The following is an 18,183-nucleotide window of genomic DNA, read 5'->3' as shown; positions in this document are numbered from 1 at the left end:
ATATCAGCTACCGCTGATGAAATCATTAATCAACATTCAGTTTTAAAATACGAGACTCATTATTCAATTATATTCTATGTAGTATTAGGAATTATATTTTTGTACTGTATCTTTAGAATTTTTATTATAATAAAGAAATGCAACCGTTTCCCATTCAGATCCTCTCAATCAAATCCTGTTGAACTCCCCACTACTCAAGGTATCCCTGTTACCTCTTCCACATCTCAGGAATCTATAAAAACCCATCACTCTAATCCTGAAATTAATCAAATCCCAGCACCTAGTATCAGAAGACACTTATAAAATATATTTTTCCTAAACTTCGAATCTTAACCCCGAAGTTTAGTCTTACCCCAGGAGATGTTACACCTTTATTCTGTTAGCCTTAGAGCTGACTTCATTCCCTCTTTCCAACTACGTAAACACTTTGCTTCCTATATAATAAACATCCCGCTCAAACCCAGTTAGTTGTTTCCTACTCCTAATTCAAGACGGTTGCTCCGAATTCAAAATTTGTTTTTTTTAAAAAGCCTAATTCAAGTTCAGTTATAACAGTTCGTTCATTCTTTGCGACTACACTACTACCACTCGGAGCTATAAATATCTATTCTAAGTAGTCCCCAAAAAGGCTAGGAGAAATCGTAAGATGCTAATTCCAATTGAATTTGGATGGATTATTATTTGTGATCTTTCAGATAGATACACAGCTTAAGTTAGACATGACGTTTAAACTTTAACTACGAATGACTATTGACTAAGAACTGAAGTCATATGTCAAGAAGTTCTACTACTTTGCAGTTTGCTTAATGCTTATCGAATAAAAATGCAGGCAGTAAACATAAACCTGCAAAATATATCTGCATTAGTGGCATTGCATAAGTGCATTGCTGTATTTTTTTAGTAAGGGTTAGATCCATGTGATTCAGTTTATTATTTATTTTTAACTGCTTTTATAAACCCCAGCCGATGTATCTACCTCTTCATAATGCGTCCGAAAGAAAGTATTTTATTAAGATTCCAATTACAAAGTTGGGATTGTGTACAGTGTCCCTGCCTTTATTTGCGTTTATAGTGTGTGTCGTGATCACTATAATTAAAGACTTCGATAAAGCTAATAATACGCATTGTAAAGTACCAAATGTCTTCCCGTCAATATCAGCTTCCATTGGAAATTATGAACCCCAAAGAACAATATGGAAAATTGCCATTTACATCCACGCACCGCTGAGGTTCTTCATTATTTATTTACGTTGGGAATATTATAGAAGTATTATTAGTAAATTTTGTATTACTGTGGTCAAATTATCAGTTGCTTTAAATCTAATGGAAAATTTGTCATTATTAGGATTAACATATTGGACATCATCACTTAATTATCGTAAGTTGAAGTTTTGATGATTTCTTGTAGGTGTAGGTATATTCAAACAAACAAACCTAATACATGAAATTCATATTCTTTCCAGCATACCATGAAGCCTGCTTCAAAACATTTATTGGAACATCAATATTCTACATGTTCTTCACAAGTATTATGTTGACTAAATATAGACGGCGTCCAGTAGTTTCTCCTTTGGAAACTTATTCTGTAAAACTAAAATGGAGAGCTTTCTTTACCAATGTGGGTTCTTTTGCTTTTGCAGCTTATTTCTTTCTAAGGCATAATCGACTTTGTGAACCATATGGTAAGTATTATGTTATGTGTAGTATGCATAGTATGGATTACTCTGAACTACATGTATTATTTTACTAAAATCTTTTTTTTTTGCAGTATATTCAATGTTTGCATTCTCAGAGTACATAGTGGTTGTCAGTAACATATTATTTCATATGACAACAATATATGACATTAAAGTGCAATATTTGTATTTCACTAGAAAAGGTGTCACAATAGAATGACTCAGGATTATTAACAATATTTTTGTAGTACAAGAAGAAATGAAGGGTTATTATAATTCAAGAACGACTAAGTCATTTAATTTTATATAATGATATACCAGTTATGGAAAATGTGGAAAAAATGAGCCAAGGGTTGTCACAAAAATATTGTATTAGAGTAATAGAAATATCAGAGGCGTCCAGCCTACTAACTTAAAGCCTAATAGCACAAATTTTATTTTATAATATAGCTAAGAATTTACTAATTGTCTCATGAGCAAAATTAATTTTAAATTGCATGAAATGTAATAGTAGTACCTACTTAATTAAATAAATAATAGCTATCTTATTACATGACTGAACGATAACATATTATATAGAAGACTTGTTTTATTAGGTGTCAATTAAAATAAATATTTAAAAAATTAGTTTTATTAGGATAACTAATAGGACTTATTATGACTTTTATGTTATTGTTAAATAAATAAGCGGCTAAACTTGCCTACTTTCTTGCATTTTTATTCTCATAAAAAGAAATATAAATGGTGAATGGCTATTGAAACAAGTACAATTCCTTTTTACACTTTATTAGCTCATTATATTGCTTTATTTTATATTATAGTAAAATGTTATAAATAGATTAATTCTAATATAATATGTTTAATTAAAAAAATAATGTATAAAATATTATATAAATTAGTATTCTTACCTATATCACATTTCATAATTATAAGTGGAGAGAAATATTTTGCTTATTGTATAAAATAGAAAAAGAATATCATAATTAGGTTTAAAGCTTAAACTCTTTCTTTATTCTGTCTGCTATCATTTGTGCAATAGCTAATGATGATGTGGCTCCAGGGGAAGGGGCATTTCTACAATGTAGTACCCTGCTTCCTATTGCACCAGATCCTGGTTTTGAATCAAATACAAAGTCTTCTATAAGTGTTCCTGAAATAATATGATTAAATATACACTTTGATTTTGAAATAATCAACGTTTATATTACTTTTATGTTAATATTCCTGTATAACATATTTATACATTGTATTTTGATAAGATAGTATTGTTTACATGAAAATATAGATACCATCTTTGCCCATAGCTTGAGCCCTGACTCCTGCGGGCCCACTCTCCACATCAGCACTTGTTATCTCCTGAATGTATTTTTGTATTTGCTTAACTTGCAAAGGAATGAATATTGACCTGCTCATTTCTTTTAATCCAAATCCAGCATATTTAAAAGCCATTTTTTGAAAACCAGAGAATGATAATATGTCTTTTAACTCTTTTATGTTATAATCACGCCATCTGAAAAAAATGTTTGTAGCAACACCCTATTTTAAAGAAAAGCTGAAATACATTTAGTTTCTAAAATTGTTCTGCATGTTTAGAAGCTTACCTGTAGCCTTCCTTACAAAAAGCTAAAATTGCATTTGGTCCTAAAATTACACGTCCATCAATTCTTGGTGTTATATGAACACCAAGAAAGGGGAATCTTGGATCTGGCACAGGGTAAATATTAGCTTTAGCAAGATTTTTTTTTCGAGGTAAGAGATATAGATATTCACCTCTAAATGGGATAATTTTTGGTTCTTCGGGACATCCTGTTAATATAGCAACAGTGTCTGAATGCAAACCACAACAGGTAAGAACATATTTTGCCTTAACTGTGTTTTCCTTATTGTCAGAAATGACAACAGGATATTCAGAATTTTCACCTTCAAAGAACCTTTTCACTTCAAAGTTTAGATAACTCTTACCCCCACATTTTTCAAAATCTTTGACATAGTATTGGGTTACTAATCCCCAATCAACAATTCCTGTGTGAGGTGACCATATACCTTGTAGTCCTTTAACATATGGCTCTAATTCCTTCATTTCCTTAGCATCCATTAATTTGAGGTCCTTTACTCCATTTTGCATTCCCCTATCATATAAATCAAGAAGACGTGGCACTTCCATTTTGTCAGATGCTACTATGAGTTTGCCACATTTAGAATATTTAATTCCCTTCTCATCAAAATATTTATATGCCAAATTAAGGCCCTTGACACAGAGCTTGGCTTTTAAGGAACCTGGCTTGTAATATATACCTGCATGAATTACACCACTATTGTTTCCACTTTGATGGTAGGCAAATTTATTTTCTTTTTCTATCAAAGCGATTTTTAGGCCTGGATGCCTTAAAGCCAGCTCCCTCGCAGAAGCTGATCCAACAATGCCTCCGCCAACTATAACAAAATCGTAACATGGTTGGGAGCTATGACTATATCTGAAAATATTTTATCGAGTTAAGAAAAATTAATTTAAAGTGGTAAGAAATAAGAAATGTATTGAGATATATACCGTTGGGTATTCAATAAATTATGATTTCTTGAACAGTTTATCGAAAATGTACGAACTTTGAGTAAATGTGCCATTTTATAACTAGTATTACAGACCGATAACAGCACAAAAAGTTAAAACGCAATACAACCTATCAAGACAAACTACAAATATAAAATAAACATCAATGAATTATTAAACATAAACAACCGGAATTTTTGATTTGTTATGACTTTGTTACGATATGGCTATAGTCTATGTTTTTCAAAATACAGACTTACGTAAAATGATAGAATAACAAAATCTGCATTAATATTATTTTGTAGTAGTCAATTGTCTGCACTACAATTTACTTAATTTGACTATTCTTTTACCTAGAATTTCCCGAATATATACAAAATATTTTAATCATCGTATTGCAAAACTTGTTTAAAAGGGCATTGTAAATTGTTAACATTTTATGAATATTTGGTTTAGAGAAGACAAGTGCTTGTTTAAAAATGACACATTCTCAATTTTCGTTAACATGGGATTCTCATAAAACTAATATTTGTGGGGGATTTTGTGCTTTGCAACAGGTAAGTGCACACCCTTAAATCTTGTAAACAAGATTTGAAAAACAGTATTTTTGAATTAATGTTTCCTAACATCTGCACTATACATTGAGCTGCAAACCCTATGTTTTGTCTTTAGAATGGAGAATTTGTTGACATGACTTTGGCAGCAGATGGGCATTTTGTTAAAGTGCACCAAGTTATGATAGCCCTTTCCAGTCCATATTTGAAGGAGTTAATTACTTCAGTGCCTTCCACACATCCAGTCATATTCCTCAATGTAAGTGGTTTAGATTATGTTTGCAACAGTTAGAAATTAAAGTGTTTAATGTTCTAAATAAAGTTCATTCATTTCAGAATGTCTCTCATTCTATTCTTACATTGTTACTGGAATATATATACACAGGAGAGGTAATGGTTCCTCCAGCAAGCTTAACAGCCTTTATGGATGCTGGAAAATCACTTCAAATTAAAGGTCTTGAAACTATTGTAAGTATAAACAAAGAATAATGTTAAAATAATAAAATTTATAACAATCATTTGTGATTCGACTCTTTCTTTTTAGCAAAATGAAAAAATTTCAAAAGCTCAGACTAGTGAACCTAGCTATGATACTCCTGGTTCTGCAAAACGAATGAAAACTGAACATTTTGTACAACAGGTAAACATTGTTTTAAACAGCCAATCTTTCATTGCATTTATTCTCAATGTTTACTAATTAAGACTCATTTATTCTTAAACTTACATTTATATACTATATATGAAAACAAAACTATTTTTTTCAAGTACTAATTAAATAGTTAAGACATTTGACTGGCTCAATCTTGCTCTATCTTACATTTTTCTGCCAATCTTCCTCACCAACATTCTTAAGCTCTTAAGAATGACTAATATTTATTAAACAATTGTAGGTCTCAAGGTTGCCTATCATAAACAGAAATCTATCTATAAAACCAGAAAGCAATTTAAGTCCAGCTCCAGGGTAAGTTTTAAATGGAATGATGCATTACATTGTTTTAAATAACACAAGTAGATGTGAAATTAATAACATCATTGTGGTTTTCAAGCACTATATATTTTTTTTAAATTGTACTTATTTAAATCACACCCACTGCATACACTACATCCATACTGTGTATGAATATTAAGTTATATGGTTTTATAAATTACAGGAAAATTAATAGAAATAATTCAATGAATAGAGATGACGATAATGATTATTCCATGGGATTTGAAACACATGAAGATTCCGTGTGTGACGATGCACAAGAAGTTAATAAACCTAATGATATTGAAGGTATTTGTAGAAGCAATACCTAAATTTTATTTTAAATTTGACTTAATGAAATGTTTCCATACTGATTTTTTAATAGTTTTTCTGATTGGGAAGGCTGTTCATTATATATTTTTATTAAAACTAGTGGTTCAACTCGTACTTAATGCTTGTTCAATATTCTAATACGAGTCGTAGTTGCTATTTACATAGAGATACAGCCGTTGCATTGCTTAGGAAAACTACAACTCTTAAGATGTGGTTACCAAGACTCAGAGGTTCCATACAAATACGCCGCTCATATTTTTTATTTCAGTTAAATCATCGAATCTACAATTCACTGTGTCGATTCGGGGCGCTTTGCAAGTTATCTTGAACAGGTATATTTATAATCTACAATCGACACAAAACTCGGGCGTGAAGCGATGGCGGTGCATAGACTACAGAAACATCAAGTGCATGGCTTCCCTTGTCACGAAGGACAATGTTGTGTTAAATAGGTAAGTAAAAAAAAAGAAAATTTGAAGTTACCGCTAATCAAAGTTTCACTACACCCAGTGGCTCGATTACTCGATCCTTTTTGGTTTGAGGAAGTGACTCCTTATAAAAATTATTTTTTATGACATTGGACCAAAGAGTTCTCATTCTTAATTCAGACTATAGTCGATATAGTATCTACTATAGTATTTCCTATGCATACGATGATAACATTTATTAGGTTCAATCCAAATTTATAATATTAGATAAAGGAGACCAATAAACTTTACAAACTAGGTCGTACTCATGCGGTTCTACTGAAGAATTGTTTAACCCTTATCATGCAATAGTTTTATCAACTAATCTTCCTTCATCTTAGGTGGTAGCCTAAAATTTTCCCACTGTTTTAATTCGGTTTGTAAAACCAACATATAGACAAAAAATCCAGTAAAACCAAGCAAAAGATGGTGTTCATAACATGTCAAAGTTATTGTACGGTTCCTGGGTCAACGGGATGCTTTAAAGAATAGAAGATATTATTTTCACTCGATATTTCAAGTACAACAAAACAAATGCTATGCTACGCTTATAAAATGCTTAAGGCTATACTCTCGGGGCGTAACTCCGATGATGAAAGTAATCACCACGCTTATAAAACTAAGAGAGCCTGAGTGAACAAAATGTACAGTCTCGTACAACACTAATATCAAATAGTTATAACTTGTAGCATTCTGACCACGTTTACTGTAAAGCTCTCAAAACTAGTGTAAATTATATAATATACCCAATATATATAATTATGTTAAAGTAGTTTAATTTAAATTGTAAAGTTTAAAGATAATTTGCCTCTGTTTAATTAATTATATTAGTATTAAAAATTAAGAATATTCACTTTTAAATACACCTTCATTAATATAGACACTTTACTATATAGCTATATGCACGTCGAGTGCTCTTTAGCATCGTGCCCAGCAAGACACTGTCTATTCCAAAAGCGTCTACACAGGGCCCTAAAATTAGAGGCAATATCCGGGAAGTGGTGGGGAGCACCCTAGATCGCCTCGTGTGTAGGCAAATCGTACCCTAATTTGAGTATGTTACTGCCGATTCCATTGTCCCGATATCGGCACCAATTTTAGGGCCGTCTGTAGACGCTTTAACATTCATCATCTTTGTTAAGTAATAAAATATAGATAACAAATGTTTATTGTCTCGCTCCGAACTATATTAATTTGTTTCATGAATAGTCAACATACCTACATAAAATTATTTGTATTACTCGCGTAAAAACATACGATTTTTTACTATCGTTAATGTTTAATCTATCTCACTGAATTGTTTCATTTATTTTACATACACCTGTTTAAATGTAAAAAAAAACATTAATATGTAAATATGTACATCTTAATTTAAACCTTTTGTTTACAGATCGAATCCCCACAATCACAGTTTCCATGACAAGAAAATACTTCAAAAAATCGAGAAAAACTCTGTTTACTCAGCCCTGTATGAATTAGAAGCACAACAAGAGAAAGAAAGAGTAAAACAGGACGAAGAGGAAGAAGAAAATATAGAGTTTATAACTAGTGAAATTGTTGGAGATCTGCCCGATTTAGCAGACGTTTCAAAAAACAATTAGCTAGTGAAAATCAGATCAATTATTCATTAGTCATAAATCAAACGCTCTTTTGTTTAATTAAAAATATTATTGTTTCATTATCAGTTTTTTAAAACGTTAATTTTACGTAAATATGATACATTTTATTTTTTCTTACTAGTGTTGGTTAGTATATAAATGGAAAAAGACCAAAAAAATAAAATATATTTCCTTTATCGTTTTTCATTTTTCCCAGTTAAAAATAGCTATTTTAGTTTATAGGATATTTACTAAAGAAGAAGCCATAGGTGGAAAATAGTTTAGAATAAGCAATATATAATTGATAAGTATGTCAGTTGATCGGCAATTAATTTTATCATATTATGTTAGTGTAATATATTGCTGGATACTTTCAAATTTATATTACATTCTAGTATAACATTCTGTACAAAGCGCCTGAGCGGTCGTGACAGTGTTTATTCGGAATTTATTTAATTAATATAATTAACGGTATACGGTGATAAAAATGAAGTTTTTGTGGCTACTACTGCTAGTAAAGGACATATTGTGTCTCTACACACATACGAGTTCATTAAAGGGTTTGACAGATAATAACTTATTGGCTGTGCAACATCTTCAAGAATATATTCGGATTGATTCAAGCAAAACGGAGAATTATGGTTTGTGTTCAATAATCAAATTATTTATATTAATTAATAATTTAATAAAAAATTTAAGTATTATATAATATTGTAACTGAGTTAGCAACCTCAGTAATTGTTTGGACTGGAGGTTAGGTTTCATCTAGCGTCAAATAACTTGTCTGTAATCTATTCTATATTTCTTACCTACCGTTCTATTCATAGCCTAATCATCTTATAAGGTTTCATCAGTAAAACTTATTTTTTTAGCTCTAGCCTACGGCGGTTGTAATAATTACTTAAGATCATTCGCACACGCAAGCTCCTGCTTTTTTTATTCGTTAATGATTACGTAGGTACTATGGTCAGTTTATGATCTCACTATTATTAATTGACACTAATAATAATACGTTAGTACAATGTAATTAATAAACCCAGCTGAGTAAATACAATTAGATCTCATATGAAGCAACATTTAATACCTATGTGTGCTTTTTCGGCGAGAATTTCGCAACCTTACTTAAATTCAGTCAGCGTAATATATACCTACCTATTCGTATTTTTACACTCATTTTTATTTAATAATGCGGCATGTATAATTAAAATTTTCCTGTCTGGTAAATATAATTTAAATTTAATATAACATGGTATAACTTATATAAAGGACATAATATCATATACTATATTATATGTTTTACAGCCTAATTATTCAATGATTCACTATTTATTCTTTATGTTAGAGTATTAAAGGTCCATTTTTTAAGAAAATCTATTTTTTTTAAATAATGCAGGTTACGGAGGTCTATCCAATTGAATAAGCTTTTAATCACAAGCATTTTTTTAAATAGAATTGCCCTTGCTATAATTCGATTTCAATAAATACCTCATGTTATAGTAAGATGTTTTCTTTAAACATACATACTTAATCATTTTGTGAAGCACAATGGCCATTAGCAGGAAATAACAAAATTTGCATATTATGTCTTAACGTCGTATCTTAAAATTATTAAATTCACATGTTATTCTGTACGAATACGTACATACGTATTGCATTGTGATAACAATAAAGATTTTCTAAAGGTGGTTATACAAAACACTAACAATATTTTAATATATATAAATTACGTGTCACGTTGTTTGTCCGCTATGAACTCCTATACTACCGAACCGATATCAATCAAATTTGCACACCGTGTGTAGTTTAATCCAACTTAAAAGATAGGATAGCTCAATATTATTTTATTGCAAAATATTTGTTTATTATTTGATAGTCACAATTCTAACAGATGGCGCTGTGTTGAAAGTACCAACGTTTCACATAAGCTACAATTTAATGGTATGACCACCAAAAAAGCATGGTAGATTGGTGTTCTCCTACCGTTTCTCTTGAATAGTTTGCTACTATGTAATATAACAAAAACCTTAGCCACAGCAACGCTTGGCCGGTCTGCTAGTATATTATAAATATTTATTTTCTTGTTGTGTCTAGTCTAGTGTTAGTTTCCACGTCTTCTTCCAGATTCAGTGGTTGAATTTTGGCAACGATTGGCAGATGAGATAAACCTACCGTTGACAGTTATTCGCCCAGCAGGTTTTCCTGTCTGTGTACTTACATTGATTGGAGCCAAGCCCGACCTGCCTAGTATCATGCTGAACACACACTCTGACGTTGTTCCTGCCTACGATGTATGCTATAGTAAATATATATCTGGTACATCATATGTAGGTTTATTCGATCTGACTTAATTCGGCTCTTATTGTACCGGGTGGTGACTGACCGAATATCATTTTGTGACCAAGCTATTCTGAGTATTTAATTTCTGTCAATTCTGTCTTGAAAGAACGAGGTGTGGCCGTAACCTTAATACTTTTGGAAGTTGAATCAGTGTGTGGTGAACAAGAAAGAAGTCCACCCCATTCGTCAGTGGATATTGAAACTTTAATACTATGTAAAAAAAAAATGGTTGTAGAAAAAATATTTTTTTTTTCATAGAATTTATGGAAGTACCCACCGTTTGCGGCAGTTATTGATGACAACGGAGACTTGTATGGGCGCGGGGCCCAAGACACAAAATCCCTAGCAATTCAACATTTTGAGGCGATCAAAGAGCTGAAAAACAATAATATCACTTTACAGAGAACTATTCATCTTACGGTTTTGCCAGGTTAATTTTTTCTACGAGTTTTTAATGAAATATACAACAGAATAAAGGTCTCTATTAGTATAACATTCAGAAAAAAAAAGTGGCGTAACAAGCTTTTAGGTCTGTGTCTGATCTGTTTCGTGGTTCACCTGATGTTAAGTAATACCGCCGCCCATGGACACTCGCACTGCCAGAAGGCTTGCAAGCGCGCTGCCGGCCTTTTAAGAATTGGTACGTTTTTTTCTTGAAGGGTTCTAAGTCGAATTGGTTCGGAAATTCTTCCGTGGGCAGCTGGTTCCACATAGTGGTGGTGCGCGCGCACAATTATACCATATATATAATTATACCACAATTATAGTGTGGCTAGTGCACTTATCCATTTTTATTATGTTTTTTTTTCAAATGTGAAGGTAATATAACCAATACACCAAAGTTCTCTCATTAACATTACAGATGAAGAAAATGGAGGCTTTCGTGGTATTAAGGCGTTCATAAAAAGTGATGATTTTAAAAGACTTAACGTCGGTTTTGTGCTTGATGAAGGTCTGACGGCACCTGACAACACTTATCTTGCTACGTACTTGGACAGACGACCTTGGCGTAAGTTATTGCACACTAACGCTACCCAGAAATGTTCATTAAGAGTTACCCCCGACATATATATATGTTAACGTAAAATTGTAAACACGGTTAGATTGTTATCTATCTCGCGCGATTATAAACTGTCGAAAGATTGTGAACCTCAGCGTACTGCTTACAATTTAACGTATTATTATTCGGTAGATTGTACTACACTAACTTAGTTATCATTCAAACTTCTTTGGTCAATTACAGATTAATTTTACTTCCCAACAATTTCATATAACTACCGAATAATAATACGTTAATTTGTAAGCAGTTCGTTGAGGTTCACAATCTTTCGACAGTTTACAATCTTGCGAGATAGATTACAATCTAACGGTTTTTACAATTTTACGGTGACATATACATAGGAACTTCACGGTTTTCTTAAATTAGTTTATTATTATGATAATAATATTGATTTATTTTCAAGAATATGGTACAAAGATATTATGGTGGTACAATCTACACTTCGCATATTCTGCCACACATAATAGTCTTACATAATTAAAATGTAGAATTTTACATAGTAGTTACATATTACATTACATCAATTATACATATTATGTATAGTAGTTTTGCGAAGATGACCTGCACTGTTCTATAATCTTCCAAAATATGTTGAACACAATACAACCACTTAATGGACGGCCCTGTATAGCTATACCTTCTTTTTTTAGTTGATTTTAATTATCAACTGTTTCGTGTGAATTATTGTAATTATATATTTTTATCATATATATTATTCAAATTGAGTTTTTGCAGTTGTTTAAATGTATTTTATATGGCTTGATACAAACGAGTTTTATAGAATGAGGCCGTTACTCATAAACGTAAGTTTTAATTTTAATTTTTTTTACTGGAATCACTGCAAAGAAATATGTGACATTACATAATTTAAATAATGAATCAAAACGTAGCCTATAAATGATGTGATTACTTTAAAATGTAATTTATTTATTTAGGAAACAAAAAGATACATCTCTATAAAATAAAAAGTAAAAAATAAAACATAAAATTAACATAAATAATCCTAATAATATATCCACAAAAAGTTTTACTGATAAAAATAAAATACAAAGCAAAATATGACAGCAGAACGTTATAAATATATAAATCAGAATGACAAACATACTAGTAGGTATATTAAAGAAGAAAGATACTAGGCGTAGGACAATAATAGTTGTATTAACTTATTCTTAAATGAAACAGTAGAGGAGTGCAAAAAAGGTCGATATTAGTGGCAGAATCCAACGTAGAACACATTCTGTGAAGAGGCTCGCGGTACCCGATTTTGGTTTTGGGGGTCGGAAGGTTAAAGGTTATAAGGATAATATTTTGATTTCAGAAATAAATATGACATTTTATGGGCAAGGGGGACATGGCTCGCAAATTGCGGACAAAGGTGTTATTGAGAAGGTAATTTCAAAAGATAAAATTCTATATTGCGATTCTAATCTATATTGCGAGTTTCACAAAGAAGTATATTGCTTTGGCGTATCTTGGTTCGTTTTCCTCAGCCCCTGCGTAGTTCTTTAGAATTTCGAGAGAAGTTCTTCGAAGTATCGGACATATTAATTTTTAAATTTCAGTGTTTTACGTTATTACTAATATTACCTTTTCGGACATTCCGGACACAAATCAAACAAAATTCGTGGCGAATTGAATCTTATGTCATCCGGATTACATGCTGAATCTTACCAACTAAATCTTCCACCATAAAGTCAAAGTTGAGATCTAAATAAATGCTATATTTATCAATAAATAAAAATAAATAAGGTTGACCTTTTAAAGGTCAAACTACAATTTACATATGCGCTACGACAGTTACACTAATTTTAATACAACAATTTCAGCTTGATTACATATTGAATTATACTTTGCAATATCAAAAGGAGCAAAAAGAAGTAATGGCAAGAGGCAATAATGCAAGGTTGGGACGATTCACTACTATGAATGTCAATATTGTTAAGGTAACTACAATATATAAAGAAATATCATCTGAGTTCGACCGTTCGTTGCGAGATACTTTCAAACCATGAGACCAAACATTTTACTATCATTTTTTTCAGTTATTTCACATTGGCGTTGAATTCTAGAAATAAATTCTACGAAATCACAATTATAATCGCTTAATGTATTTCAAAAAAGGGATAACTTACCGCAATCTACCCGTTCCGTTTGTAACTTCTTTATTTTTTATCTTATTTAATTTAACAAAGAGAATATAGAATAATTATTCATCCTTATGAATAATAATTAATTATTCTATATTTGTTAACCCACTGTTTGAGATGCCTTCATCTCAAACAGTGGGTTAACAAATTTAATGTGATATTTTTGCATTACTATATGTGTACTAGTATTTATAGCGTGCGAAAACCGGTGCAGAGAATTTTAAAAAGGGACTACTTCACTAATATAGCCTATTTATATCGACCAAAGTTATATTGATAAATTATTTTATTACGCGCAGGCAAAAGCGGAAAGTAGACACCGTGTATAAGTTAGTTATTTAATAATCTAAATATAATTATATAAAATATGCATTTGTTGCAGACAGGAATAGCAACAAACGTTCTACCGAGCCTTGTAAATGTCGTCATTGATATGAGACTGGCTACCGACGTTAACATCTCTGATATCCAACAAATGGTAAAACTAAATCTTATAATAGTTAACGATTATCTAGTTGATAAAAGGGCCTGGTACTAGTGCGAGACAGGCTACTTCTAATTAATTTGCGATATTTTTTTTAAAATAAGTGTTTTTGATGATTTGCTATTTTAAAAGAGTACCCAGAGTTTTTTACGCCGGTTTTTTCTCTCGGCCTACACCCTCTGTCTTCTTTGCCGATGAGTAGGTATGCCTACCTAAAAAATAATGATAATAATAATGACGTCGAATAAGTGATACCTGTATCTTATATTCCATAATAAACATATTACAATTACAATATTATAGCTTGTATTTAAACAGATTGACACGTGGCAAAATCTGACGGGTCCAGGAACAACTGTGGAGTACCTCCGTCGTGATGAAGTGTCGCCTGCAACGAGTCTAGTCGACAACTGTTATTGGAATGCTATGCTGGAGGCTGCTAAGGAGATGTGAGACATAATATATTTAAAACCATAATATAAATAGTAAAATGATTATTGTGTTGAATTGTCAAGCATATCACTTCTTAAGCTGACCTTGTCTTGCACCAATGAATTTGTTATTCTATGTGCGTACTTGGTCATATGAAGGAAGAAAACATCGTGAAGAAATATGTGACCCAAAACCTTCATAGGTTTAGGGATAGATTGTTGATAACACCTTTTTATTAGGATTAAAGGATTTTTGTACCATATTCTTGCAATAAATTATTATTATTATTATTATTATAACAAGCCTGTAAATAAAAATAATCAATGGCACACACATAGAAATGTGTCTGCCTTGTATCCAATCCCTTGGATTTCGAGATTTTCTACAAAATAAGTAACTTAAATGTAAAGTTTATTTCAGGAATATCACCATAAAACCGGTGGTGTTGACTGCCACGTCAGACATGGTGGTCGTTAGAAAACTTGGGATCCCGGCGATTGGTTTTAATCCTAGCATAAACACGATTTTACGTATACATAATAACGATGAATATGTCAACATTGAAACATTCATAAAAGGCATTCAAGTTGTCAAAAATATTGTTATGAAATTGAGCAATGTACCAGGATAATAATAAGTACTTAATTTGTTAAAAATTAAAAAAAAAATATCGAACACTACAATTTAACTAATGTAAAGTAGTAATTATAACCCAGTAGCACTAAAAATTACAACTAATATGGGTCTCAGCCACAGATTGTATCATCTTTGATCATTTTTAATTTCATGGACAAGTAGGTGATCAGCCTTCTTTACCATACATGTTTGGGTTGGCAGACTTGCCGGTTTTCTCATATTTACCTTCAGCGACGGAGCAAGCAATAATTGCGCTCATAGAAAAATCTATTCGTGCACAGCTGTGATTCGCACACACGACCTCAGGGTTGGGAGTCGTACGTTTAAGCCACTAGGTCACCACAATTTTCGACAATTCAATAATATACAAAAGTAACGGATATATAAACGTTGATATTTATAATATAATTAATCCTAGTGGATAGTATTTACAATTTTCTAAACCTACAAAGTAATAATAAAAATAAATTAAAAATTATTAAAAAGAAAATCATAACAAATTTAAAAAGTTTAGTACCTGTGGCAGTGTACCTTTAACGCTGGCAGCATTTCCTCGCTGTATTGCGATACTTATTCGTTGCGCAAGGAAAGCACCAGCTCTGGGGTCACCGGTACTATCTACTAGGCGCCAACTTAAATCTTTAATAAGCGCTTGTGCACTTGAACCCCACGGCCCAAGAGTCTCTACTCTGAAGGGAACAAAAACGAAGTTGAAGGAAAGACAATAAAATATTGCATATATCAACTTCGGGCCAATATATGGTGTTAATATACATTTCAGTAGACTCTAAACATAATATCAAATAGTTATCTGTCAACTTAATGCGGCAGTATCTCGACCTCCATTCAAAGCAATGTAAATGTGGACAGTTGTGAATAATGTAACGAAGTCGTGATTATATCCGTCAAAGAAATTTCAGCGAGTGACTCTCATCCCCGAGGTCGTAGACTCGAACCCCTGTGCACTAAAGGACTTTCCGTATATGTGCAAAACACTCATACTGTGAAGTAAAATATCGTAAAGAAACCGACATGCCTTAGACCCAAAAGTCTACAGCGCGTGTAGACTAACTTGCCTATTAAAAAGAAACCAAAGATCGAAACAGATACATAATTCTGAGACCCAGACCTAAAAAAAGTTAAAAGGTTGTAGCGCCACTGGTTCTTTTATATATAAGGATAAAATACTTACTACTTACATATTATAACGGAAATCAAATAAAAATATATTTAAAACTACTGTATTTTATTACATCTATATATACGAAAATATAAAAGATTAGGTAAACCTATTTCAAGAGATAGACTTACCAAGTATTAAAAACGTTAAAAAATTTATGAAAAAATTTATCCAATGTTTTGACAGCTTAAAAAATAGGCTTTATATAGAGATATATAGAGATAAAAGATATATTGAATCGAATGCATATTGAACGGGATTTCACTTTATTAATCCTTCTCCTATTCCTTCTCCTTATGCGACAAGACACACAAAATTGTTCTATGTGCCTCATACGAACTCGAATTACCTGCATAATTCACCAATGTTTCGGGTTTTATCTAACTATGACACTAACTATGAGGATATTGATATTTTCCACCACACCAAAGAACATGTGAGAAAATATTTGAAGAGGCGGGAAGACTCTAATTTTGTTTAGGTAGTGATTCGAAATATTTAGTATTATTTGTGGTTTTAAATATTAAATTTCAGTTTCCTTTATATAGTTTTGTCTATTGATGCGCTTATTTGTTTTATTTTTCGTATATAATATTGTTTATCTATGTAATCTGTTTTGGCTTTCTGTACTGTCTAAGTGTTTGTTTTGTAATATTATGTATGTTAGCTGTAAGATTACTTATACATAATTAAATAAATAATCAATTAGCTTATTTGCTATGCTACAATTGGCCTGTCTAATGAAGCGCGAAATGTAAACTTAGTTCTTACCCAGAGCTACTGTAGTAAAATACAATTCAAGTGATTTTATTAGAAGAAATTTTAGCATAAGAAAATTATGTATTGTGAAGTTGATGTAGATCGCTAAATCAACAGCGCGCGGTGCTCCACTGTAATGGGCGCCTCGTACGTGCCGCAACATTTTTAAAAGGACTTTTTCGCAGCCGCCGCTCTCTGTTTGCCGAGCGTCGGCGGATTTGAGAATAGTCACGCTTTTAGCGAACAAATGAATTCTCTGGAACAATTGGGATTCGTTGAGTAAACTGTTTAGCGTCCAATTGAGGAAAAATCGTTACTTCCATAAAAGGATCGCGGAAATATGTAAATTTAGATCTGATTATTAAAAAAAACATACTGAATGAACGATGAAACTATATAATTATTTTGCTCTAAAGCGCGTCTCAATTATTTATCTGAGTTTGATTTGTGATACAGTAGAGCTGGGGGCGGGTAGGCGTTAATTGAAATAAATTGTCACGGTGAACGGCGGCGGGACATAAATCAGAGTGCCGCGGGCTACGAGCTAAGTGCCTGCTACGATACGCTACGCCGTAGCAATATAGATATTAACTGCACTTTCAAATGTTATATAGTAATTATCAATAATAAGTTCGCTGTATTTCTATATTTATATCAAACAAGAGGTCTTTAAGTAACTATCGATTTCTTGTAAGTAATTGCTACCTCAACCGTTGAGAGGCTTTGCCAATTGCCATTATTATCGACAAAACCTTTATTTATTACATGCCGTACAAATACCTTTTTACTCTTAAGTAAAAAAAAAGCCCATCTATGTCATTGATAGGTCTACGTGAAGGATGACGCAAGACACCGCGAGACGAATTAATTGAGCTGAAGGCGGTGAGCAGCGTCATGTCCGAAGTGCTCGTTTGTCACCGCGCCAGGTGACGCTTTACCGACCGAGGGGCGCAACTTGCTAGGACTCAATCACAAATGTTTGGATACGGCACTTGTTTTTATCTA

General features: G+C 32.0%; 4 protein-coding genes across 4 annotated transcripts; 3 read left to right on the top strand and 1 right to left on the bottom strand.

Annotated features, from left to right (window-relative positions):
* The first annotated feature begins 777 nt into the window (after nt 1-777).
* LOC125050864 (post-GPI attachment to proteins factor 2) lies at nt 778-2,380 on the top strand. The gene is made up of 3 exons (XM_047650928.1): nt 778-1,378; nt 1,464-1,682; nt 1,769-2,380. The coding sequence occupies exons 1-3, from the start codon at nt 967-969 to the stop codon at nt 1,894-1,896; spliced, it is 759 nt and encodes a 252-aa protein (XP_047506884.1). The 5' UTR covers nt 778-966; the 3' UTR covers nt 1,897-2,380.
* Nucleotides 2,381-2,446: 66 nt separating this feature from the next.
* Nucleotides 2,447-4,439, bottom strand: LOC125050861 (L-2-hydroxyglutarate dehydrogenase, mitochondrial). Its single transcript, XM_047650924.1, has 4 exons — nt 4,225-4,439; nt 3,278-4,150; nt 2,966-3,186; nt 2,447-2,826 (listed from the first exon to the last, which is right to left on the bottom strand). The coding sequence occupies exons 1-4, from the start codon at nt 4,296-4,298 to the stop codon at nt 2,666-2,668; spliced, it is 1,329 nt and encodes a 442-aa protein (XP_047506880.1). The 5' UTR covers nt 4,299-4,439; the 3' UTR covers nt 2,447-2,665.
* A 123-nt stretch (nt 4,440-4,562) lies between these two features.
* On the top strand, nt 4,563-8,338 carry LOC125050863 (protein abrupt-like). Its single transcript, XM_047650927.1, has 8 exons — nt 4,563-4,781; nt 4,897-5,037; nt 5,115-5,246; nt 5,323-5,418; nt 5,669-5,739; nt 5,930-6,054; nt 6,347-6,530; nt 7,936-8,338. Exons 1-8 carry the CDS (start codon nt 4,704-4,706, stop codon nt 8,144-8,146), a joined length of 1,038 nt encoding a protein of 345 aa, XP_047506883.1. The 5' UTR covers nt 4,563-4,703; the 3' UTR covers nt 8,147-8,338.
* Nucleotides 8,339-8,554: 216 nt separating this feature from the next.
* Nucleotides 8,555-15,699, top strand: LOC125050862 (aminoacylase-1A-like). Its single transcript, XM_047650926.1, has 9 exons — nt 8,555-8,784; nt 10,265-10,431; nt 10,739-10,910; nt 11,343-11,489; nt 12,859-12,929; nt 13,367-13,483; nt 14,070-14,165; nt 14,490-14,620; nt 15,024-15,699. The coding sequence occupies exons 1-9, from the start codon at nt 8,631-8,633 to the stop codon at nt 15,232-15,234; spliced, it is 1,266 nt and encodes a 421-aa protein (XP_047506882.1). The 5' UTR covers nt 8,555-8,630; the 3' UTR covers nt 15,235-15,699.
* The last annotated feature ends 2,484 nt before the right edge of the window (nt 15,700-18,183 follow it).

Source organism: Pieris napi, chromosome 7 (assembly GCF_905475465.1).
Source record: "Pieris napi chromosome 7, ilPieNapi1.2, whole genome shotgun sequence".
Classification (NCBI taxonomy): domain Eukaryota; kingdom Metazoa; phylum Arthropoda; class Insecta; order Lepidoptera; family Pieridae; genus Pieris; species Pieris napi.
This window is presented reverse-complemented; position numbering and strand designations above follow the sequence as displayed.